The sequence below is a fragment of the Lepidothrix coronata genome, unplaced genomic scaffold, assembly GCF_001604755.1.
Source record: "Lepidothrix coronata isolate B3197 unplaced genomic scaffold, Lepidothrix_coronata-1.0 Scaffold44, whole genome shotgun sequence".
NCBI lineage: Eukaryota > Metazoa > Chordata > Aves > Passeriformes > Pipridae > Lepidothrix > Lepidothrix coronata.
Genome location: NW_016690224.1, coordinates 1 through 26051, shown reverse-complemented (window position 1 = coordinate 26051; position 26051 = coordinate 1). Strand labels below are relative to the sequence as shown.

Genomic DNA, 26051 nt, shown 5'->3' with positions numbered 1-26051 from the left:
GTCCCAGCTGATCAGTTTAAATAGTAACAATGTTTTATAGCTCTCAAATTATTTGCATTTTCTGCCTACTGGAGAAGGATCAAAAGAAAGCTATTGCAGCCAGTGAATTATCTTACCTTTGAAGAAGTCTCCAGGAAAATCAGGAGGAGGTGAGACCATTGGGGAGTCCAAGTTCACAATGGATTTCATAACAATCTCCAAAGCATTTCTGCCATACTGTGAAAGGAAAAGAAAGTTATTCTATCAATGGGATCCAGTCTTTGTGCCCCAAGCACATATACTTTGATTCACAATAAAACATTTTTCTCTGCAATAGTAAAGGGAATTGGTTATTACCTTTATGTAGTGTAGCTTATAATTGAAAACAAAGCAGTCTTAATTTCTAATTAGAACTGCCAAATCAATCTTTCAGCTGTGATGGAAAGGACACACCATTTAGTTAAGACTTTGCCAAGGCAGAACAGTGATTTACACACATTTGTGTTCTACATGGCTTTGCAAACAGAATTAAGAATGTTACTGGCTACCTCAGAAAGTGATACAGTTAAAGGTAGGAGATGGGAAAGATCCTTCCTCAACAGGTCATTTGTGGAATAAGCACCACAGCACAGGTTTTCCAACAAAAATAGAACCATCACCTTGTTGTCAAAATTGAATCTGCTGAGGTCTCGAGTTTCTGTGGCCCTTCTGTCCCCGTGGGTGAGGGCTCCCTGTTAAGACACGCAGTTGTCATTAAACAGAATTTTAAGAAAAAGAAATCTAATTTGCATTTTCTCAAATGAAGGTTCAGACCACTTGAAACAATCTTACCAAGCTCTCCAGTCTTTTTGCAACTATGGATGCAAATCTTTGCTCTCCTGCCAGTTCAGAAATGAGGAACACATACTCTGGAGCAGTCACTTGGTTGGATCTGTGAGTTCTTCCTGGATAATTAAATAGAAGTACATATGTTAAATAAATTCCACTTCATGGAATATTTCTAATAAACTATGAATTGTGTAGAGTGAGGAAAAAAGCTAGAACTTAATCCTGCTGAAAATTAAGTTTCTGCTGTATTACAGCCAACAGAAGGCAGCACAGATGCTCTAGAGCTATGGCAACTTTTATAAAGACACTGGATACATGAATAAAACTCCAAAGCTGCAGCACAGGCTTGTTTGCAAGGTTTCTTTCAAAACTTTCAAGACAATTAGCTATGACTGCAGAAAAAGCAGATTCTGCTCATGAGTAAAGAAGACTGGAGGGGTCCTTAAGAGGTCACCTACTCCATCTGATCTCCCGTGAGTCAGCAGTAAACTCAGGCAGTATTACTAAGTTTGCCAGAGAAAGGATACAAAAAGAAGTATTTACCAAACTGCTGTATTGCTCTGTCTGCACTCCAGGGCAGCTCCAGGGTCATGTGAACTCTCCGTCTCTGGTTCTTGGCTCTCCGATCTGCTTGCAATGATATCCCAGAGCTGGCAGCCTCTGAGATGATGGCAATGTTCTTGGAGGAAGAAAAATATAAACCCAAAATCAAGCTTCAGTTTTCAGTGTCTAAGAAAAATCTCATTATACAGCTATGAGCAAACATTAGAGTGGAATGGTGTCACTGTTACTTGGTCTTCCTATCACAAGGAGGAGGGAGGGGAGACAAGGTGTGGTTCCCTTTATCAGAGTTAGAAATGTTAATGAATTTTTTTTGACTGAAAGGAGTGGGTTTTGCTTCTTTACTTTTCAACATCATCTCTGTGCAAATGAAAACAGGTGGTACATGCTGCAGTCTTGCCATCCCAGAGAGCAGGTTGCTCTGACATTGGCCGGCACTTCAGAAAGAAGGGAGGGGACACAGAGACTTGTTCCAATAGTAACAAAGAGAAGACAAAAAGTCTTGAGGAGGATCTGGCCACTCTGGTGCCTTCAAAGAATGTAACTGTTTGGACTGTGCACAAGTCACTTACAGGAACTGAGTCTTTACCCTCAAGTGTCACAACAGACCACACAAGTTCCACACAGTGACATTTACTCCATTTGCCCTCTTGTGGCAGCAAGGTCCAAGTGAACCACTGGGAAGGGCTTTTCCCCCTCCCTCCTTCTTTATCACCTTCAATCCTACCATCATTCCAGTCAGGATTTTCTTTCAGATTGCAATGTAAAGGACAAAAGTCATCACTCTACCCAGCATTACTTCTCAATCCTTGTTAGGGTTAACAACCTCACCTTGTCCCTGAAAGTTTTTTCATACCAAGTCAGAGATTTTCCTCATTTCCCAATTTCATTATTACCTCTTGGAAGGAGAGGTACAGTTTAACAAGATCAATGAATCAGAGATATGAACCACAAATCTGCCTTTTAAACATGTTTTGTTTTACAAGATCAGCTTAAAGGTGCAAGCTTTTGGTTTGGCACATGGGTGCACACCTCAAGGACAAGCCTCTGAGGTCACCCAAACTACTGTCTGACCTTTCAAGCACAGTGGAACAGACTGATTTGAAAAACAAAACACACAGCAGTCAACAGAAAATGCTTATTAACTAGTACTTATGGTATAGGCCCTCTCCAGCTCTCCTGTAGCTCCCTTCAGGTACTGAAAGACCACAATAAGGTCACTGGAGCTTCTCTTTTTCAGAGAAAGGATAACTCTTAGACATACTTCTGTAATGTATTTTGATTTAAAATTGACATATAACAAAGATGTCTCAGCATTCCAGTGCAATTTTTCATTCCTTCTCCTCCCATTGCTAATGAAAGCATAGTGAGAAAGAGGAAACAACAATTTTTCACTCCTTCTTTCATAATTAGGCAATACTTTATCCCAACGCTACTACGAGTCACTGTGCAATGATGGCTGAGCCACAACTCAACAGCTTGGTGTTGCCATGGCATCTGGCATGTTTTATCTCTTTAAGGATTACCTTATCTCCATCCATGAACCTCTGCTTTTCTGTGATGTTCAGGATTTCCACAGGCACGTCCAGCTCAGACCTGGACTCGTAGGAAATGCTGCCGTCGTCGTTGCTCACAACCCGCCCTTTGCGGCCCGTCATCTTCCAAAGGAAAAGGGAACACAGGCTCATTGTGGCAATATCAAAACCACTCCATGACCAAAAGCCCCGAGCAATATTGCTATTTATTCGTGTACCAACCTCAAAATAGAGTCAGCAATTTACTCCAAGTGCAAAAGTACATAGAGAACCTGGGTTATTTTTTGATTGATGCCGTGACCCGCTATGTGGAACACTGATTTAGAGGTAACTCAGGGAACCAAAAAAAGCATAACAAAGCATATCTATGTAAAAATGTCATATTATGCTACTGTTCATAAGGGATTTACCAGCAGTACTAAGAAAATAAACTCAACAGATAGCTTAGAGTGTCATTGATTTTGACAGGGCCTTTTAAATCACAATGATGTTTCTACTTGATAGAGACAGGCAGCTTGAAGACATATTTCTGAAGTTATTGAGAAAGAGAGAATAATTAATCAAGCTTTTCATTAACACACCCGGGTCCTTCATCTCCATTGTCTTGGAGGATGAACTAAAGCTTCAAACTGACTACTGCTAGTTAGAGAAATAAACCACTATGAAGCAAGAGAAACTGGTGTGATTTACCCAACAGGAAACTATCAGGCTCTGAAATGACCCGTTCATCCATTCAGAACTCCTCTCTGTATTCTAAAACAATCTCCAAGTTTCTCTAATTCAGAGCCATCCAGCAAGGTAACCTCTATTCTCACCACCTGTGAGATTACTGCCTAGAACTGATGAACAAGCTCTTTAAAAACATACATTTTTCTACATGTGAACACCAGCCTACCTCTGCAACATTTTCAGGACCACCCAGTTCATCTATAAGCTCATCCAGTGTATTAGGTGGAAGATCTTCAGCCAGCTTTTCCAGTTTATCCAGCAGTTCTTTTTTCATTTGTTGGGCCCTTTCAACAGCATCCTGACTCGTTACAAAGCTGCTGTTTGTGTTGCTGTTTGCTGAAATTTAAGAGATACTCTTTGAGATTTAGAATTTTATTGCCCAACTGCTAAGAAAGTGAATCAACATCAAAAACTTCTTACCAGACGTGTTGGTACTCGAGGTGGTGGTACCAACAGTGGAAGTGAAGCAGCTGGGTCGTTTGGATCCCAGGCCAGAGGCTAGTAAGGCACTTTGAATGGAGTCTGGGTCTATGCTTTTCTTCTTTTTCTTTTCTTTATTTTTTTTATGCTCTTTTCTAATGAGCCAGGGATCTAAAGTTAAAAGTTTCAAACATTTACTGAACAGCCATATTTCCCTTTGAAAGAAATACATTCTCATTGCAAAAAGTGACTTACAGAAGTCTGAACTCCAGTGTGGAAAATCTAATTGAAGATTTACATTCTAATGCTAATTTGAGTCTCATTAGGACTAAACTACGTGATTAGCAAACACTTATTTGTTGTTCATTGAAATGGTTCAGAAAGATTTTCTGCTTATTATTTGCAAATACAGCTACTTGCTTGATGAAACACAAGCTGTCTTACCATCTTCATCATCCTCACTGGATTCATCTCTGAATGGGTTGAAGTCATCATCATCTCCAGAACTCAAGAATTTGGAGCTCTCATTGTCACTTTCTTCATTATCTGAAGCATCAGACTCACTCTCACTCTCATCAGAGCTGCTGCCTGCAAGGCCCCCTGTCTTGCGAGCTTTCTTGGCTTCTCTGCTTATCTCCTCACCTGATCCATCACCCCAGAAGAAAAAGAACTTAGTTTAAAGCTTGTAGTCAACACTTTGAGGTTTGTGTTACCACTGCTGCACACAAACTAGAAAAATACTCAATTTCTAAAAACAGAACTGTTTGAAAGAATCTAAGTTCTTAGCAAAATCTCTCTCCCAAGTTTTTTATCATCACCTACTTTTGGGCAAGAAGATAATCAGTTTGGGAATGGGGGTGTATCAGGCTTCTCTTTACTGAGCCTCAAGAAAAGAAAGCAATTATTTGTGTGACTGCATCAGGAAATGGTTTGTGCAAAGCATTTTGCACCCATAGCAGCTCAATCCAATTTTGAGCAAAAAGTACCCGAAATGTACAGGATATAGTGCTTCAGCAGCAGTTTTAAATCTAATAATGGGAATCTCCAACAAAAGTCTCAGAGACCCGCAATACACACTCTTACATGAATGACTGTACAGATATTCCCATATTTTATCCCAAGTTCACTCCTAGGCAGCTCTGAAGTTGCCATTTCCACTGTGGCATTAGTGTAAGAACATCAGCATTACCTTTTCGTTTCTTTATCTTGTTCTCCTTGCAAGGGCTGTCTCGGGGTGAATTGTTGTTACTTTGAGCAGTCAAATCAATTCCCAACAAGCTAAACAGCTTCTTCCTGTCGGGAGCTGGAAAGTGCTTTTCAATAAGAGACTGGAATACTCCTCTGTGTAAGAAAAAAAAAAAGAGTTCTTCAGTGGAATTTGCATTTATTTAAACTACAAAGCTGTAACATTTTAACTGCTTCAGCTCTCTGAAGAATGATTCCTTATGAGTGCACAGGAGCACTCTGAATATTATCACCTGTATTGCTGTATTTGTCACCTTGAAAGCAGGAGACATTTATTTTACAGCATTGTTACGTAAAATCTACTAAGTCTGGTTTTGATAGTAAGTGGTATTGCTACTGCTATTTTTTTATTGCTCGGTTTAAGTAACAGATTAATTTAATTTATTAAGATTTCCAGCAAGGCAGCCTTGGGATTGGCTCTGGCTCATCTCATAGGAGGAAGTCATGGTTTGCAACCTGCTCTGGTTTAACTGCAGTGCACACTCAGCAAGTCTTCCCCTCCTCCCAGTTTGAGTAGAATAGCACGAGCTGTTCACACCTGAAAACATTTTGGAATGCCAGAAGAACTAGGAACTAACCAAGGGGTCACCTGAGCAATACTGTCAGACCTTAGGTACAGGAAGCTGCAGTAAAGAACATCAGTACTAAAGGATTCCCAACTTTCTGTGCACTGATGAACTTTTGACACATAAAAGGACAAATGACACACACACACACAGAACCAGATGAATGTTAGTTTTGTAAAGAACAGTTCTAAAACTTCAGTCTTACTTTGCTGTGGAAACAAAGTCGTTCAGTTCACCTCCACCTTCCTCCAAAGCTTCCAATGTTCTCGCTTCCCCTGTTGACTGCAGGCCAATGACAACACACTAAGGGACAAATGAACACCACACACCGTCACTAGGTCTGAGCTGCAAGCTTATTTTGCCTGAATTTCTGCTCATTAAATAGCTTTAATACCATAAAGTACAAAAACATGGCTGAAAATATTTGCATTAATATATATAAAAAATTATTTAATAGCTTTACAATTAAGAAAAATATTTAAAAATAGGTTGTGGTCGACTTACTTTGCCATTCTTGATTTCCTCCCGAGCAAGCTGCACCACTCTCTTCACCTTGGAGGCTATGCAAAGGTACTTGAAAAACCTCTGGTGTGCTGACCAAAACTGCCCCCACATGGACTTTTTCATGCGTTGCTCCGCGTCGATGAGATCGGCCGCCTGCTGAAACCTCTCCCGAGCACTGACCCACTGAACAAGACATCGTGAATGGCTTTACAGGTTGTATTTGAAGGCTCAGAGATACATTGTTTAATATCCAAATAAAGACAGGAGAGTTTAAAGCTACAGTATTATGACACTGCACTTTAAGGAAACTCATCAGACAGCAAAGCTCACAAAAAACCCCAGCTATGGCTTAGTAAATTAAGCAATTACTCTCAATAAAAAGCAGATACATTTGCATTATAGCCAGAGCAAACATACACAGTATTTTCTAATTATCTAGCTTCTCCATTAATACATTAAGGTTAAGAAAGCAGAGAGCACTGCCCATAATTAATTATTAAGCACCATCCCAAGAAGAGAAAAACCCACTGCCTTGGTTTGCCTAAATGGAGGCAGAGGAGCACAAGAGTAGGACCAACAGAACAGCTTTATCTTGGGCAACAGTGACCAAAGTGTCTGAAGTACTGCTAGAAGGCAGTGGATTTTGGCAGGTACTGGAAGATACAACCAAAACTGCAACTTTGATGACTCAGAACAAAAATTAACAGCTTTTGCCAAGCCTTAAATGGAGAAATCTTTATATTAAAGACACAAGAAGATGCCATTCCCATCTCTCAACAGGTTGTTTCAGGAGCATTCAAGTTTCGACCAACTTCAACCTCTCAGAACTCAATACAGAAAGCAAATTTAGAAAGGGGTTCTTACCAGTTTCACAGATTTATTGTACATTTTAACATATTCCTGTGAAAGCAGAACTTCGTCGATTTTGAAAGTTACACCTGAAAAGCTCAACTGCCTTGCTATGTACATTCCTCTCAGCTTCATATCCATAGCAACTATTTCCATGGCACCAACACCTCTAAAATAAGGGAACAAATTAAGTCCATATTAGAATTTTCAAGAGCAAGGATTTGTTAAGAAAACCCAAACCCACAACCTCAAGTGCTCTAGAAGAAAACAGCGAGCTTACAAATGTGAAGGAATATGTTTTTGAAATCATTAGTACTGTTTTGTTAAACACATCCCATCAGGGGGTCTGACATTTAGCCTTTACATAAAACTGTATCCCTGCCTTGTGAGAATTAAGTGCATCCCAAGAGGTAAAACTCAGTTATTTTTTTTCCCAAATGACCTAGGAAGCATAAGGAGACAGCACCTTACAAACTGTACGTGGACAATGGCGTTGGTCCAAATGTTAACAGAATCTTGTATTGTAATTTTATAGATTCCACTGAAGATTTAAAATAATTAATACAAACTGTAGTGAGCCATTCGAATTTATGCTGGCATGAAAATTATTTAATTAGTAGGTAACTTCAGTTCTCCTCAGCAGCAACACACCTCTAGCAATACCTTGAGAGCACTGAAGTCACCTGCAAAGCTTTGCTACTCACAGGCTTGGGGCTGTAATTTCATTATTGCTCATTTGATCCATACTCAGTAATGAAGTGAGACTACACTGGCACAGTCTAGAAGAGTCATGCATCATGCAGATGGTAAATAAAATGCATACTAAGCTTTCTGAAGTGTTCAAAATTCTTTAAGTAGACAAAACATACTAAGATGCTCGCCTACCAAAGAATGCAGCAGTGTTTTTTTCTGACCCCTCAAATTCAGTTTTATTGACACATTCTGAAGCATGAAGTATTCTGCCACAGCAGATACAATTTCCCTGAGCTGGGTTCTTATGCCAGTAAGGACAAGAATGAGATTTCCTCCTATTAAATTGCTGAGCTGATGCATAAACAGAGGCCTTCTGCAGTGAGCCATCAACTGCACAGACAGCACACACAGGGTGTTTTCATGGGGAGCAAAGTCTTTTCCTTTCCTAACACCCACATTAAGGTTTTTTTCCCAACAAGCTTCTAAAGCCCTCCAATTTTTCTGTGAGCAAGAGAAACATCCTATTTTTCATCACCTAAGATAAAGTACATTTCTGCCAGAGCTAGAAAGTTCTTGGTGTGACAGGACATGTCTGCAGAGGACTGAGTGAAGACAAGGAACTGCAGAGCACAGTCAGGCACAACTACGTGTGTTCCTGCTGTAGGTCTCTGAAATGAAATATTACCTTCTTTCAACAGCCTGAATAAAATCACTGAATTCCCTAAAGGGAGTTCCTTCACCCCAAATTCCAAGACGGTTCATATATGCCATGTTTCTTGGCTCAGATGCACCTGAGGAGAAGAACAGAGTCTGAACCAGTGCCAGCAAAGACATACAGAGACACCGAGTGCAAACCCAGCAGCACATACCTGTGGCACTGGCATAAACAACCCTGGCTTTGGGAAGTTTATTTTGAAGCTCCAGTACGGCCAGACCTGTCTTTGTTGGTTTTGATGAACCAACAGGACACAGGTTCTTTGCTTTATGACACTCATCAAATACAATCTGAACTGTAATTAAGGAAAACTTCGTCCCACATTTTTAGAGTGAGGATCTCAAACAGAAGGCAAGAAAAACTGCTAATTTCAACAGGTAAATCGTTGACTCAAGAAGACACTAGTGTTTTTTCACTAAAAATCTTGGGAAAACATTTAGCTACTAGTTCAGTATTTAAGAACACAATGGCCAACACTTGAGTTCTTGAGAATGCTGTTGTCCTAGTTAGGACAACTGAGACCAGTTCATCATGGTATGGGTGTAACCCAAAACTGTGTATTCTATAGCCTTCCATGCCATTTCCCAGAAACTGTTGTCAATAGACTATTCGCACCCTCTGCCCATAGAGCCTGACTCCTCAGGCTATAAACTAGGTGTTAAGAGGCCTGTGAGATAGGAGGATGCTCTTGTCCTCACACCCTTTGTGGAACTCCCCGCCCTGAGGGAAGTATTGAGCATTCCTGCCTGAACTGGAGGATATATAATCTTGGAGTCTTGGAACATTTTTAACCACTCGTGGGATCCAGAGGAAGACTGCAGTTCATCGCTCTCAACCTCAGCTGGACTGCAATCACCACTTTTGACCAGACTGCAACAGCTCTCCCACCAGCAGGTTTTTTCCCCTCTCCCTTTACTTTGGACTCAAGCGGGGCCCAAGGAACACCACTTTGTTCATGCCCCAGGGTACTGGGTTATACATTTGGGTTTGGTGGGTTAAGACCAATTGTTTGTTTGTATGATTGTACTTACTGTATTATTTTAATAAATTGTTATTCTTACTTATAATCTCTCCTTTGAGTTGAGTTCATTTCCCCTGCTGGTTAACTCTTAAACCAGCACAGCTGTTGATACTCGAATTTTTTTAATAGTTCACTGGAGAGAATTTTAGTGTAAAGTTAAAATATGACGCTTAAGAATCTTATGTGCTTGTTACAGAAAAAGCAGAAGCTTCCTTCTTGTACCTGAGTTGTGTGGCAACAAGATAATGATAATACTTCTGGCACAGTTTATAAAACTTCAAGTCTCGTGTCAGAGCATGCACACAACTGATTGCCAACACAAATAAGGAACAACACCTACAAATACATTATTATCTGTAAAGATTTAAGTTTAAATAGAAGTTTGGTTAGAATAAACTGAACTCCAGACAAAGGATACAACACCATCAAAGTCTTCACCACACCAGTGAAGCAGCTGCTTTAATCTGGTTTTGTATTTCCCTCCAGACTGACTTTCTCCAATAAGAGAAGAATAGGTAGCAAAGATGACACCTTTCTTCACGCTTCCATTATGTTTGGAAGAGATTTTCCCATACTTGAACTGCAATAAAAAGAAATTACAGAAATTAATCAAAAGAGATCCCTCCTCAATCCCACCTCCCAGATGATTATGGGATGCTGGTGGTCTCAACCTTAAAGGTGTGAACATGGTGACCCATCCATATCCCACATCCTGATTCAGGGCACAGCTGGCACATGGCAATGTGGTTAAGGGGTTATACAGGGCCTTATTTAAATACACACTTAAGGAAGACTAGAGCTGAGGCTTCAGAAGCTTAACAGAAACATTCTTTGGCTACACACTTTCCTTAATTTAAATATAACTGAGATTTTAGTTCCAATGTATCCCTTTAAAGCCAATACCTCAAGTGTATTTACTGCTGCTACCACAAGTGATGATTTCTAAAGCTTTAGTTTAGAAATTAAGAACTCACAAAGCAAAAATATAACTTAAATCAAACTTTAAGTTCAGTGAATTCAACCAGCAATCACACTTCACAATTTAAGTGGCTAATCCTGAGCAGAGGCACAGTCTCCAAAAATAACTGCTCACACCACTGCTGCTTTAACAAGTCACTGAGCAAGTCCATTATTCAAGTATTACACACAAAATGTATTCCATCTAAAATGTGCACTGAGAGATAGAAAGGAAAAAAATCAAATGCTACAAAGCTTTAAAGATTTAAAGAATACTTCAACTTCCTAGAAAATACTCTACTAGCAGTGTCAGTAGTGGCTTGAAGAGTAATTAAAAAAAAGCACATGCTAAGACTTAATCCTACAAGGGGCCTATTTACATGATTAACTTAAAGCTCTGTGTGGTTCTTTGTAAGATTAAGGCCTGTCAAACAAGGCCTAGACAGCACATTTATTGAAATTAGTACATTCTTGCTCTTAAAACAGTCAACATGCACAACCCGTCACACCAGCGTACCTAAGGCTTTGCCTCAACTGTACATAGTAAAAAGTTTCCACACCTTGTTTAATGAATGAACCAATATGTTTTTTGCTCCAATATCTCTCAAATCTCTTTCAGCATCGTATTTCAGATCGTTTGACACACTAAACCTGAGGACAGAAAACAAGGTAAGTTCTGTAAGTACAGCAGAAGCTCAAAAAGCAGTTGCTACAACTTTTGTCAGAAGACAGATGACCCTGAATTGAAGTCATACAGTCACTGGAGTGTCTGCTCTAACAAATCCTCACACACTTACCAGACTGCTCTTTTTCTGCCTAACAAGTAATTTTCATAGATTATTCCAGCTATGGTCCTTCCTTTTCCTACACCAGCACCATCACCTATCAAGAATCCAGCTCTGTCTCCATTGGGCAGGAATGTTTCATGTTGCTGTAGGAGAAAGAACAAAAAACTTGTACCCATTCTCCAGAACACATCACTGGGGATTGTCAGAAATGAGCAAACATAAGAAACATCCTATTGGAGAAGACCAGTGGTCCAAGCAAACTCCTGGCAGCAGGAAAAGGGGATTTTATTTAAGGAAAGCATATGAGCTTAACTGCTTTATGTGATCCATTCTCCCTTCTTCCCTCAGCACACCTATGACTGTTCTACAGATCTGTGTAATTCTTTCAGTGCCTTTTCCTAACACTCCAATAAGCACTTCCACAGCCTTTTACAGCAGCAAGACCCAGACATCCAGAGCCTGTGAACAGCAATGTTGTTCTGCCCATTTTAAACCAAATCTCCTTTCACCAAGTTCGGTTTTGTGGGCTATCACTGACTTCCTGGTTATGTAAACCTATATTTCATTCCCATTCCTTTTCTCCTCTCCAGCCCCAGGTGGCCCAGCCACATTAGTCTTTTTTTCAAGAGGCAACTTCCCTCCTGTGACAATTTTAGTTCAATTTCTCTATCTCCCTCTCCAACACACAGAGTGCTGCACACACATCTGCTGTGGGCACACTGAAGTGTAATTCAGCAGCAAAATAACACCCAGCCTTGCTCTCCATACCCCTCCCAGTGACGTCAAACAGGGCTCAGTTTCTCAGCCTGCTGCTACTGCAGCCATTAAGTTATTTCAGAGAAATAAAAATGACTAACTTCTTCTTCCTGAGTTTTAAGACAGTTAGAGATCAGCATTATGGAAGTGGTTTAGAAAAAGCTTTCCTAGGTGTATTACCTCCCATTTATCTGAACTGAAGCTCACCTGCCACCTCCTAATGCAACTCAAACCTTTAAGCTCTTATTATTTTATCTCATAAAACTGACATAGCTATGCTTGTCAGACAGTAGTTTTTCTTCTTAAATTCTCTGTTAGCTTTTAAGCTGCACTGATATCTGGCATACCTGGGCTGCATAAGTGATTGCTTCAAGTTGCAAAGCTGACAACCAGCCACTATCAATTGTTTCTTCTGATATTGATGTCTGGTACCACACATCAGGAGGAGTCACGCTGGATAACGAGCTGGTTTCCACTACTGGGTCAGGATGACGTAGCCCAATTTTTACTGGGTGAAAAGGAAGGGAGAAGATGAAAACATGATCCAGAGCTCTGGTGCTGCAGCACAAGTTATTATATTTACCAAAACAAATTACAACTGTGATTGCAAAGTCCGAAGTCAGCAACGTTTCATTGCAACAGTCTGTCAAGTGTTAAACCAAGGAACACATTAATCTGAATTTTTAACTGCAATCATACTTTCTCTTCTCACCACCTTCCCCCAATTTTTATAAAATTAGATAAAAGTCACTTAATAGAAAATTAAATTATTTGGGGACTTGACATGTTTGAGAAAAAACAGTCTGGACCTTGTCTTCCCAAAAGGCCAGAGGCAGCCTCAGGATGCCAGAATCACAAAAGCAACATTCTTCTCTCTATTTATATAGTGCTGTTTTTAAGCAGAATGAGAGGAGAAAAGATTTAGAACAGACATGGTTTAATTGCTGACAGATCTCATCAGTGACAATAAAAATTAACTGTTTAGCTACAAACTCCACCTAAAATTTGTTGCCTTGCTTATACAGCAGGTCAACAATGTACTTAGGAAACAAGATAACAGCTTTCTGTCAATGGGTACAATAAAGAGAAAGGAGAAAAAACAGAAGATGGCAATTAACAGCAGTAAAAGATTCACTTAAAAGAAAACCAACCAAGAACCAGTTCTAAGTAGTCAGCCAGGAACAATGCAGGAAGAATGTGCTCAGGGTGATTTCACACCAAAAGACTCAAAGTAGATTTTTAAGTGTAGCAGTGAGCACTTAATCCCCTCATAAAATTTCCTCTGCTGAGGCACAAGGCATCTTAACATAGGTAAAAAAAAATGCCTATCTTGGTTCATCAGTCATATCTGTGAAACAAGTACTGCTCAAAGATACACTAAAGAATTCCCCTTCTATTAAAAAAATCCACATATCTTCCAAAACTAAGCACTGTAGAAGACAAAAAATTTCCTAAGAAAACCTACAACATATTTAGGTTCTTTTAACTTGACTCAGACAGTAACTTGTCTGTTTTCTGCTGTTAGTAATCACAAAACAAATTAGCTCTGAAAGCATTTCAGCCTTTTGATGTAACTAAACAGCAGGTCGTACATTTTATTGGCATATACTCAGCATAAGTCTCTGCATGGCCCATTTCTTCCTCATCTTCTTCCTCAGGTTCCTCCTCCTCTTTTACTGCTGGTACTTTCTGCAAGAGAGAAATACTCCTGTTAGTCAAACAGCACATTGTCAATATTCCATGTCCCGAAAACGAACAGGAGAAAGGAAATGAGGACAAACTTGGACTTGAGTGTTTTAACACATGGGCTGGCTGAACTAGGGAATAGCTGGGAAAACTACAGACAGGAATGTAGGTTCCTCACACTCTGAACAAACCTTCAGAGACAAAGTCATGGAACTTCCTCTCCTTTGCAAAGAGATCAAGTACCCCAAACTTGCACAAGCAGAATTAAAAAGGAACTCTTCTTACAGCATATTAAAACTGGACTATGACTTCAAGAAAACTGTCCCGAAAACACAACAGCCCTAACTTCCAAGTACTCCCCTGAAGTCATGAGGAGTTTCAAACTCATGATATGATTTGACAGCTTTGGGGAATAGTTACAATAGTCACAGCTCTACCCAGTACTCTCTGAAGCCTGACAATTACCCATTTTTTACTGTGGCCTTGATCAGTGGAAGTATTTGAATATTTGTAAAGGACTTGCTAGATGATAAATCAAACATCTTCCACAATTATTAATGTTTAATACAAAAGTGATCTCAAAAGGCTTCTATATGCCAGTGACTGAGGAGTACAGTTCTTCCCAAATTCAGTCTCAGTCCAGCTATCAGTGAAGATGCCAAAACTCAATTACAGCATCAGAATGTAATTTTATTACGTTCAGAAAATTGAAAGATACTCAATTTACATCTTCAATCCAACCGCCCAGGACAGCCGTGCCAGAGGAACTCCTCCGGCTTTCCTCATTGGAAAACAGTTATTTCAAAAGAAAAAGCCTTACCCCAGAGCAAGGGATGTGCTTATCACCTTTAATCAGCACACCCTTCTTCACACATACAATGAGGTTCTGTTAAGAACAGTAATTTCTTGAAATTGTCATTTACTCAGTAGTCTCTGCTCCACACAGCTGTTAGTTTTAGTCATCTAACCAAGTTTTTAGCGGGGAAACTGAGCTTTTGGACAAAACAGCTGCACTTGACAATTCCACCACACACAAGGCACGGATGAGTAACCCCTGAAACTGGCCCCAGGTGCTTGTGGCCAGTAACACACTCATTTGGCAAATTATCTGTACCACTTACCACGGTAGGTGAGAAACTTCTCATTTTAATGTCATTTATCCATATTCTTGCTACCTCTTTTGTGGAAGCCTCCTTCTTCACTGCACCATTGCTCAGGTCAGCTACAAAAGGAAAGCTGTGGTTTACAGGAATTCCCTCCAAACAGCAACTCAAATTAACATTTAGAAGTTTAAAATATCAAGTAGCACACCAATGCTTCAACACAATCAATGCTTCTGAGCAAAGTAACAAGTCCAAGGAGTTAAATCCTGTTACTCTTTTGACTGAAGGACCTCCCCATGCAATGCCACTGTGTCTCACAGTTGTGTATGTTTCAATATTTAATAAAAATTATCTTTCACCTTTACCAAATCTAAACACAGGATTTACAGCTAATCCACCTTGTGAGCCTCTGAAGTTTAACAACAAACCAAAAAGCTCAGAGTTTTGACAGAAATGAACTTACCTGGTCTGGTGGCATTTACCACCTTAGAAGAAACTACAATTAGTTCTGTAAAACAAAAAGTCAACTCAATTGTTTAAAGTTTATAACAGGATCCTTTAAGACCATTTATTAACTTTCCTGTCCTCAGTCACATCTGGAAGCAACTGGCAATGGGGCTCAGTACAGAACAAAAGTGATTTACACAAGGATATATGTAAAACATTGAAACCGGCTGTCAAGCTTCCATTGTGTAATAAATTTAGCATAATTGCCCAAAAAAACCAATTAAGGCACTTGCACAAATAAAAATTTTCCTCAAAGACATTGCATAATTCAACTTTTTAATATTTTCCAATCTAGAAGTCCTGCTGCCTGAATTATACAAAAAGACCATGTTTCCTTTCAAGAGCTTCTCTGCCTTTCAATTTGCCACAAGTATTGTCAATTTTTTTTTATAAACATGAAAAAAATTACAGAAACATAAGAACACAAATAAGATTAGAAATGCAGCTCTGGAAGTTGCATGTCGCCTTTTTACTTCATACAGATGCTACAGATTCAATATTTTCTGCAGCTGTGCCACTATAACAATTTGTGGATTGATGTCACCTATTCTGTGCTTCTGTGAGTTTTCACTTTGCACCAAGGGGATAAGTCAGTCCTGTAAAACCTTCTCTCCTCTTCCTCACTCCTTTACCCCCAACCCCAACTTCATTTAGGGTCTGAACTTTAAGTTTTGTCAACCACTCCCTAACAGAAGGCAATGAAATGAGGAGGCACATTCTGCCTTTTGTTTCAGTCCTCCCAGGCAGCTCATTCACTGCACTCTCGATCTGCAGACGGAAAATAGGTTATGCCAACCACACCTATAAAATCAGCAAAGCTCATTTCAGACACAGTGAAAATAAAGAAACCCAGAAAAAGCCTGTGTACCTTACAGAAAAACAACAGCAATAAAGATATTTTCTAACTAAGTAGTCTGACCTTAACCTCATGCTGAAATCAGAGTAACAGGAAAGAATTAAATCAGAATTTCACACACATGCAGCTTTTCCCTTATATTAAGTTGATTATGTTACAAAAAACATACAACGAAGTATTATGAAAGGAATCATAAAACAAAGATTGGGAGTGTGGTAACAAAACAGTTGTGGCACTTAAGTTAACACAACATTTCAGAGATGACATGAAAATGAACAGCAAGTTTTTAGGATTTAAATTTTTTTTAAACAATAGATCTGATGCCTCTGATGAAACAGAGGGACAGATTTTTCTTTTGCAGGAGATACTTTACAGAAACACCTTATCCCAGGAGCACCGTTTGTAGCATGTGCTACAAATCTAGTTTGTAAGATGCCAAACAAGGTACTAGTTTGTTACAGTTGCACAGCAAGTACACAGTACAACAGGAACTGATGCAGACTCCAGTAAGACAGTTAATTGATTTCAGTAATGCTCATAGATTAATTTTACCAATTTTCCAGCTGCAATCAAAAATGTCATTTTCCTCATTCCATGAAGTAAATCAAGAGCTTAATTTTTTAAGAAGCCTGTTATTTTATACTATAGAAATGAACACTAATAAAGTTAGAATGAATTTTATAATTTTTCTCAATCACTTCATTTTACCATGGTATTGTACTAATCAGTGAAAATCCAAGATGTGCAAAGATCATTATTTCACTATTTAAAATACTGTAATGGTGAAAAAAAGAAGAAAACTCACTTGCTGCTGTTGCTACTGGTTGGGCAATATTAGGAGGTGGCTTCAGTTTCATGAGTTCATTAAGACTATTATTCTTGAGCAGATCTTTCAGCTGAATCTGGTCCTTGGAAGGTGCAGTGGTCAAGGCATTTCTTACTGCTGGTGCTGCCACCGAGGGCCGGGTGGTTGTGCTGGTCTGGATGATCTTTGCTACAGTGATGGTCTGTCTGGTGGTCGTGACAGGCGTCGTTTTTGTCATCACAATTGTAGTCCCCAAGGTTGGAAGCTGATTTATTTGATTCAGCACAAAGGTTGTGGTGGATGGTGGTTGCTGGCAACAGAGAACCAGGGAGATTTTCAGAAAACAATAAAAAAAACCCAAGCAGACTTTATTAGCCTTTCATCAACAGGAGATACCAGGTTTTAGAAGACACTTGTAATAAGAAATGACTTCAAATAACATGCTGAAGATGCCAGAGTAATTATCTTGTGCTGCAAGAAGTGTCTTTCAATATATTGCTGCACATATTTAGGAAAGTTATTTTTAAATGTTATTTTAAGGTAAGGAAAATAAAAAAAACCAGGATGAAGGATTCATCATCCAGGTACAAGACATGACTACTACAGGTACAGGAACCCTGAGCTAAAGAGAATTCCCAATACATAAACTGCAGACACCAAGGTCAGTGAAGGAGAAGGAGGAGGTGCTCCAGGTGCTGGAGCAGGGATTCCCCTGGAGCCCACGGTGAGGCAGGATGTCTGTCTGCAGCCCACGGAGGTGACAGTGGAGCAGAGATCCACCTGCAGCCCAGGGCAGGTGGATGTGCCCAAAGGACACCGTGACCCCATGGAGAGGAGTCCATGCCAGAACAGGCTTTCTGGCAGCACCTGTGGCCACACAGGAGACACAGCTGGAGCAGCTCATCAAGAACTGCAGCCCATGGGAAGGACCCACATTTGGAAAGTTTGTGAAGGAGCTGCAGAAGCAGAGGAGAAGCGCGAGGAACAAGGAGCGGCAAAGACAACATATGATGATGTCAGGATTGAAGTTGAGCCCAGGACAAAGGGAGGAGTGGGGGGAAGGTATTTTTAGATTTGTTCTTATTTCTCATTATCCTACTCCATTGTTAGCTGGCAATAAATTCATTTCCCCAAGCTGAGGCTGGTCTGCCCAAGACAAACTGCTGATCTCCCTGTGCCTACCTCAGCCCAGGAGCCCTTCACCTCACGTTTTCAGCCTTTGTCCAGCTGAGGAGGGGGCGTGATAAAGGAGCTTAGTGGGCACCTGATGTCCAGCCCAGGTGAACCCACCACACCACACACACAGATCCTGCAGCACCAGTTCTTACCCGAACATTTAATAAGGCTGGAGTAGAAACAGTCTCTGGTTCTTGTTTCACAGCCGATGCAGCCTCAGCCTCCAGGCCCAGTTCTAATGCACTAAGAGGTACTGACTGCAGAAACAAAGCATCAGGAAACAAGTTAGCAGGAATAAAACCTCAAGGCTTCTGTTCCCAGGCTGAAACTGTTACAGTCTGGCAGATTGAAGGCTATCTTGGAGCTTAAACCCGGTATTGTGTTACAGTTTTTGTGCATTTTATAGTAGAGAGGACAGACTCCAGTGACAGAAAAGTTCTCACACATGACAGCATCCTCCACCTCATGTCCACAAATTAAGCTTATTTATGTTTGTGCTTACCTAAAGTGTTTCAAATTGCTTTTTTGTATAAAGATTTAAATTAATAGCAAGTCATTTTCCCAACTCAGTACCATGAAACAAGAAGTCTATGAAAACTCCACATTCTTCAAGCATTCGCTGAGAACACCACCCTCCCCACCCCTCCCAACACACCAAGCCCAAGCTCTCATGTCCTCTAGCAAACCCCTGTTCTTGTTTTAACCTGCTGAACAGCTGGAGTTGGTGCTGGATTTGCAAGAACCACGTCCGGAGAGTCAATATCAAAGAGATCATTTGGACTGATTCCACTCTCACTCAAAGCAGCAAGCAACAGATCTTGTCCTGGCTCCACCATCTCTGAAAAGAAAAAAGAAACAGAACTGTAAATACAAGTTACATTTAATTTTGATCTATTTTTTCGCATGCACAGCACTCCCTTTCCCGGATTTAGGTGCAGCCTCTTGTACACAGAGTTTCACTTTCTAGATTTGCTGGTTCTTTTGTTTGTAGGTTTTTCCTCTGTTTTGTTTTTAAAAATATTTTTAATATGCCCACCACATTTACAAGCAGGAAGAATTAAAAAGTTTACTACAACGTTATCATGGCCATAAACTTTAAAAAACACATTTTCTAGTCTTTGTTGCACTTCATTTTCAAGCATTACAAGACACACCAAAAGCAGAAATGGTGAGACTGTGTTATGCTAATGAACTGTCTTTGTCAGTGAAGCAACGGCAGGAGGGAAGCACAATTAAAACTCATTTACTTTATCTTGTAACAAGTTAGTGATAAAGAGCTTAAGGAAAGCTTTTATTTCTTGCTTGCTGCTACATTAGGTTACATTCATTCACTGGAGAAATTTTGTTTGGCGTGGTGGAAAGAGCAAATGTGCCACTATTATAGTGTGTAACTATATATTAAATAGGACACCACCAGCAGGTCACAGGCTCCTTTATGTGGAGGACAAGCAAAATTAATTTCAAAAAGCTATTCTAGACAATGTAAAAACTTATTAAAAAGCCAAATAGTCCATGTTTAAAGATGAAGAAGGAAGATAACGTGCTTCACTTGCTTAAGAAAGAAACCCTGCCCGAGTATTAAGACAAAAAATTAAATGATTCCACAGAACTTGAGCTGCTGCCTTTACAGGTTAAGATACACCTCAAGTAGGTCTTCACTTCACTTACTCTCCACACCCCCTTTACACCCACTGGTAACAAACAACAAAACCCACCGAAGCCAAACACCTACTCTAAAGCAGGTAAGAAGACAAGAATATTTGTTGGCATTTTAGATATTCCTTCCCAAGCCTCCCAAACAGCATTCCCTTGCTTCTCCTTTGTACAGGCACAGCTCAGCACATCCAGCTGGCTGGTCACACATATTCCTCAGCACGTTTGGCAGAACAGGTAATTCTTGTAATAAGTTAAGCCTGGGGCACTTAATTCTTATTCTTCCTAGTTTTAGTCTGTCCAATGGCAGGGAGAAGCCTTCCTTCAGTGGATTCACACCAAGATGATGGCACCACAAGTGAAGCAGTGGATCTGAGGTGCTGGGACAAGGGGAAAATACACTTTTAAGCAAGCATTTAAAGATACCCAAAGGAGTATCTAAGTAAAGAACACTTGGCAGGACTGCTACTGACCACACACAACCCCATCAAACACCACTTGCTTGTCAGAACCAGACTCTGTTTTTAAAGGCATTTCAGGTGATCAGATAAATTGGCAGAATAGCCTGGTTTGTAGTTACCAGGTACAGAAGACATTAAGAAACATTAAGACACCTAGCAGATTTAATGAACCCACCAGCCTGTCTCCTGGAAGCCTGAACTGGTCAAGAAAAATGATTAAGAACTGACATTCAGCTTCACCTTTCAGAAGGATTGAGGTTCCCATCTCAAAAAAGGGGATTATATATATTAATGGGGTAAGATAAAGCCTTCATTTTCATCAGGCTAAAATCCTACCAGTGACCATCCCATCTAAGTTTAGACACTTACAGCATTGTTTACTAACTAGAAACAGGTGAGGGGAGAAAGGCTCAAGTGTGCAGAGGAAGTTTTTGCTTATCAGTAATTCTGGTGTTCAGAACTCAGGGCAGCCACCGAAGGTGAATTTCTCCACAGAAGGGGAATTCACACAAGTCACCCCATCAAACAGAAGCTCCAAAACGCTCTACAATCATAACTTTACAGTATCCATTAGGAAGAGGCATGAACACCCTTCCACAAAGTGTTCAAAGGATGAATAAACTAAAATCTTTCAGTGTCCAAGAGAAGAAAATGTCACTTGTGTCATTCTTTGGTCTGGAAGGAGTTTTGATCTCCAAAGACAGATGACTAAAACTTGGTTGAGAGATAAGTGGCTGTACTGAATAGAAGCACAGAAAGTCTGAAGCTTGGGGCTGTTTACTTCAAGAGAACTAGGAGAAAAAGAATTACTCCAGATGACTTCTAGTCTACTCTCACAACGTACAAAGGAAAGGCCTTTCTATGAAGTTGAGACTCAAAACAAAACCAAGGCTAGAAAAACCCCCTCACACCAACACCACACAAACACATCTCCCCCAGCCATCCTAAAATGGTGTCACCACCCATCAAGTCTCTTTTAAGTCAAGTTTAACATACCAGTGATGACACTGAGCTCGACATTTTTAACCTTTAAAACCATGATGGCTCAGATATCTTAAGACAGTTTCACAGAGTTCAGAAGTAATGCTTTAATTCCTTATTTCCAAGTTTTCACTAGATGACTGGTGAGGGGAACCAGCAAAGCAATTTCTACAATTCCAGGGTATCTCCAGAGGCATCCCTTGTCACTGAGAAATCCCCCAGCTGCATCACTCTCATGATAACCCCAATTTTAAGTCTTAAAAATTTGTGGTTGCTCACAATCCAGCAAAAAGTTCAGTAAAACAACTGCAATTGTTTGTCTGTCAGTTTGGACAATGAAAGTTTGACTAGTTTCAGTTATTTTGTTTCTGTACACTAGGAACAAAGCTGCATTGTTTGGAACAAAAGGAATTCTGAACTTCCAGAATTTTTACATTAAAAGTCACTGAATACTTAGCACCAATTTTAGGCTTTGTGTAACTTCCAAGCCCCACTGCTGCCCACCCTCCCTGTTTTAATTTAGCAAGGAAATTAAATGAGGAGAAAAATACAGGAGAAGCTGCATTGTGGTAGCTGAGTTTATTTTCTGTAACACATGCTGGTTAAGCCTAAAACATTATCAGGCTGAAACAGCTCCATAATCTTGCAAGGTAGGAGGCTCCTCAGTTAAGTGAAAAGTGACTTTATCAAGCTCTCCAGCTCAGCCTTGGCAATACTATATAAGGACCTGTTTGCCACATCTTCAAAATCTCCAAAAGAAAATACTTATTAAAAAGTTGTGAATATTACAAGCTGTTCCCTCAGCATTTCATCACTCCAAGAACTGTTTTGAGTGTGCAGAATCTTGCAAATAAGATTGTCTATGTTTAGTGAGGTTGTTCAATGTCACTGAGCAAAAATCAACCTATGAAATAAAACTAAAAAAAAGTATTTATAAAATGTCAACAGCAGTAGTTTCTCAATTATTTTCCTTGTATTAAGAAAAAACGTAAACTGCTGCCATTTCAAGAAGTGCTACCAAAACACATCAAGTATTTCTATAAGGTTCTCTTCTGCTGAAGAATACAGCCCAAAACTTTGATAAAAAGACAGTTTTGCTACCACTGTTTGGTATTATGTAAATAATTTCTGGTTTAAAGACACAAAACCAGAATGCCATGTTTAATACTATGTCATGTATCCATGCCAACCTGGCTCTCTCCTTCCTTCCATTTTAGCTTTGGTACAAAAAGCAAAACAAAAAAGAAGAAAAAAAGATTTTAAAACACATGTCGAGCAACCTGCTCTGTTTGCCCTGAGAAAGATAATGGTTGAATCCCAAACAATGAAGTGGCTTTTGATTTTCAGGTCTGTGAGTTACACACTGTAACACTGTATGCCTGAAGTGCTTATTTAAAAACCATAATCAATTATAGAATCACAGGTTAGTCCAAATCAAACATCACAATCAACCAGGCACAGCTATTCCCAAACCCTCTGGACACCTGGGCTCTGTCCTGAATCCAACTGCAAACTTGGGTGTTAGTGCTTGGCCTGGGACACCAATGGAGTTGGCAACTCCTGTTCTCATTTTATTGGAAGGGTTTATCCCACTGGCTTTTTGAGGAATACATGTCACCCGGAAGCCATTTAAAAAAGCACACAAATACTGCAGTTGTAGAGACAAGACAGACACCCCCCCCAAATTCCCTGCTAGTCTAAACTGTGAGTTATGAATGATCTGAAGTTTCACATCTTTCTTTGCAGCCTCTCCCAACAGAGGTTTAAGGGCTGTTAACCCCCACCCCACACAACAGGATTCTCTGGATATCCACGTGGGTTCAGCTCATCTCCCAGCTTTTGGCTCCAGAAGGCAACCTGGGCAACAACAAAAGAAAAAACCCAACCAGCCCAATCCCTCCTGGCCCTTTCCAAGTCCCCATCCAATCAAAGAGTAAAACCCTAATTACTGAACTCGCTCATCCTTCCCTGCCTTAACCCCAAGACCAGTAGTTAACGTTTCATTTACATGTGCAAGGTTGTTTTCACAAAAATCAGAAGTTAATCCAATCCTGGAAAAAATCCTACCTATCTTTCCAATGTTGGTTACCTCTCTAAAGTCAAAGCTTGCAAGGACATAAGGGATGGTTCAGGGTGCTGTGGGATTACACTCTGCCTCAAAGCTCTTTAATGACTATTCTGCAAAATTTACAGCAGTCAGGATACGCTGTCTGAAAACGTGGAATTCAGAAGTTCTTAAATATTAAGAGACTTTACAATGCAATGATTTGGCATGAAATCAGCTTTTAGACTAAATGGCCGGAGGTGATAATTTAACCAGTAGCAAAAGTTTTTAAGAAGTGAAAAGTCAAGGAGATAAGAGCAGCATAAGAGCACTACAACCCCTCCTTAGTTCTGGCCTGGGAGCCAGTTCCAGGTGCACCTCAGAGCACCAAAAATGCATTCCCTATATCCCTGACCTGCTCCAATGGCTTTTAGAGCAGCTCTCAGCCAGTTCTGAAAGCAAAGAAATTGTCTGGACAACAAGACAAACTGCCCACATTTTATGTCTAAAGACTAAGATTGCATACAAATAGAACATCTCGTGGCTGTAAGGCAGATACGGAAAACCAATCCAAATGTCATGTTGTTACACAATTTCTGCCATAATAAATTCTTTGCTTTACATCATCAACTACAGTTCTTCAATTTTCAGGGAGTGCAGCTTGCAAAACAGTCAGGTATTGATATAATTTTAATCCAGACACAGCGCTGGTAGTCTAAAGCCAAATAGGTTATCACTGAGTTAATTCTTAACTTTAGATCGTGTCATTTGGTTACACCAATAATTTTATTTACTTGCTTTGGAGTTATCTAATAGATCAATTCAGAGGTATTTTTTAAGCATTTAAAAAATTGACCTCATCTGTAAGAGACACCAACCATCTAAAACCAACCTATGAGTACCTGGAAGGAAGTACAATTTACTCTCAAACTCAGTGTGGAACTTGGTCAGCTAAAAATAATAAAGAAACAACCTAAAAAAAATAGAAGAAAAAACCCCGCAAGGAAGAAAACCCCACAAGGCCTCTTCCCTTTCAGACTATAGGGGCATTTCTACGTTAAATAATTACTCACCCTAGCAACCTGTGTTTGAGTCCCTGGACTTTGAGGCCGTGTCTGTCGCTGCGGTTCAGCTCCCCTGAGGCTGCGGGGCCCCGGGAGGGCTCTGCCGGGCGGGGAAGCCCCAGGGGAGGCGGTGGGAGGGCCGGAGGGTCGGCGGCTGCAGCCCGGCCACCTTCCCACCAACACGTGTTCGCGACATAAACTTCCGGGTTGGGGCCAGAATCGGCTGCGTAATCGTGTCCCAGGCGCGACTTTTTTGTTTCCAGACCTTCACCTCTTTGAACGTCCCTCCAGCAGAGCCGCGATCGCGGGGGAGGGCGGGAGGGCTCCGTCTCACGGCGGCTCTCGGAGCCGCTCCGGCTCCATAAATCAAACCCCCCCATCCCCCCGTTGCCAGCCCCGACAATCACTGGCCACGCAAGGAGCGCACAAAGGCGCGGGCCGGGCGGGGGGCTCTGCGGGGCGGGGGGGCGGCCAAACCCCCCCGCCGCCTCCGCCCCTGCCACAGAACGGGCTCCGCGGGACCCCGGGGGGGCTCCGCCGCCCACCCCCGCACGGCCCCGGGCGCGAAGTTCGCGGGACTCCCGGGGCTCGGCCAGGGCGGCGGCGGCGTCTTCCCCGCCCTGGGGCCGCCCCCGGCCCGCCGGGACCCCCGCGGGGGCGGCGGCGCGGCCTCCCCGGGGCTGAGGCGCCGAGCGAGACGCGGGGCCGCTCCCGACGCGGCGCGGCCCCCCCCACCCCGGACACCCCCGCGGGCCGCGCTGAGGGGCTGAGGGGAGGGAACCCCGCGGGGCGGCCGCGGGGCGCGGCCGGAGGCAGCCAAGCGGGCGCGGCACCAGGCGCGAAGGGCGGCGCGGGACTCACTCTCTGTGGCGCTCGGTCCTCCCGTGGGCTCCTGGAAGTGTCCGCCGCCGGCCCCGCCGCCCGCCGCTTTCTAACTCACGGCCGCCATCTTTGCCCTCCCTCCCCTCACAGGGAGGGGGGGGGCCGTGGCCGCCCGCACCACGTGACCCGCGCCGCACCTCCCCCCCCACGCGCGCTCCCCCCTTCCACGTGACCCCGCGAGCCACCGCCCCGCCGCTGGCGCGCGCTCGGCGCCACCACGTGACTCTCCCCGCCCCCCCCGCGCGGCCTCCCCGGTCACGTGGCCGCCGCCGCCGTCTCGCGCCCGCCCCCCCCTCCTTCACCCCCCGCCTCCCACCGCCGGGCCCTGCCGCGCGCTGCCCGCTCTCCCCCGCCACCGGACATGCCGCGACACGGGGGTTCCGTGCTCCCAGCAGCGCGAACGCAGCAAGTTTCTCCACCCTCTAAAAAAATAAAAAAAACCCGGCGTATCCACCGTCCTTAAAATAAGCGATGTCCCCGCGGGCGAGCCCCGCCCGCAGTCGAGCCTCGGCGCTCCGGGCCCGGTTCCCGGCGGGTGAGGGGGTGTGGGGGGGGAGGGGAAGGCGGAGGCGAACGGCTGCGAGCGGTCACGTGACAGCTGCCGCTCCAAGATGGCGGCCGGCGGCGAGAACGCGGCGGCGCGTTCTCGCGAGATTTGGCGTTTCTCGCTGCATCACGGGCGGGGGG

The 26051-nt window shown here is 42.1% G+C and overlaps 1 protein-coding gene across 3 annotated transcripts in view; it reads right to left on the bottom strand.

Annotated features, from left to right (window-relative positions):
* The window catches only part of SBNO1 (strawberry notch homolog 1), a 29888-nt gene extending 4403 nt beyond the window's left edge, over positions 1-25485 (bottom strand). The window contains exons 1-25 of one of the 3 annotated variants that reach the window (XM_017814305.1): positions 25344-25485; positions 18984-19117; positions 18432-18536; positions 17104-17413; positions 15399-15443; positions 14954-15054; positions 13739-13835; positions 12494-12654; positions 11400-11533; positions 11163-11253; positions 10064-10225; positions 8779-8914; positions 8595-8700; positions 7232-7385; positions 6368-6550; positions 6069-6166; positions 5242-5393; positions 4497-4694; positions 4053-4223; positions 3799-3968; positions 2895-3026; positions 1351-1486; positions 811-923; positions 639-710; positions 117-216 (exon numbers count right to left, since the gene is read on the bottom strand). In XM_017814305.1, coding sequence (XP_017669794.1) covers positions 117-216; positions 639-710; positions 811-923; positions 1351-1486; positions 2895-3026; positions 3799-3968; positions 4053-4223; positions 4497-4694; positions 5242-5393; positions 6069-6166; positions 6368-6550; positions 7232-7385; positions 8595-8700; positions 8779-8914; positions 10064-10225; positions 11163-11253; positions 11400-11533; positions 12494-12654; positions 13739-13835; positions 14954-15054; positions 15399-15443; positions 17104-17413; positions 18432-18536; positions 18984-19115 — 3259 coding nt within the window. In that variant the 5' untranslated portion in view covers positions 19116-19117; positions 25344-25485. Of the gene's footprint in view, positions 1-116; positions 217-638; positions 711-810; positions 924-1350; positions 1487-2894; positions 3027-3798; positions 3969-4052; positions 4224-4496; positions 4695-5241; positions 5394-6068; positions 6167-6367; positions 6551-7231; positions 7386-8594; positions 8701-8778; positions 8915-10063; positions 10226-11162; positions 11254-11399; positions 11534-12493; positions 12655-13738; positions 13836-14953; positions 15055-15398; positions 15444-17103; positions 17414-18431; positions 18537-18983; positions 19118-24491; positions 24845-25343 lie in introns of those variants that run through there. The other 2 variants (XM_017814306.1, XM_017814307.1) reach the window with 2 other exon arrangements.
* Between the last annotated feature and the right edge of the window lie 566 nt (positions 25486-26051).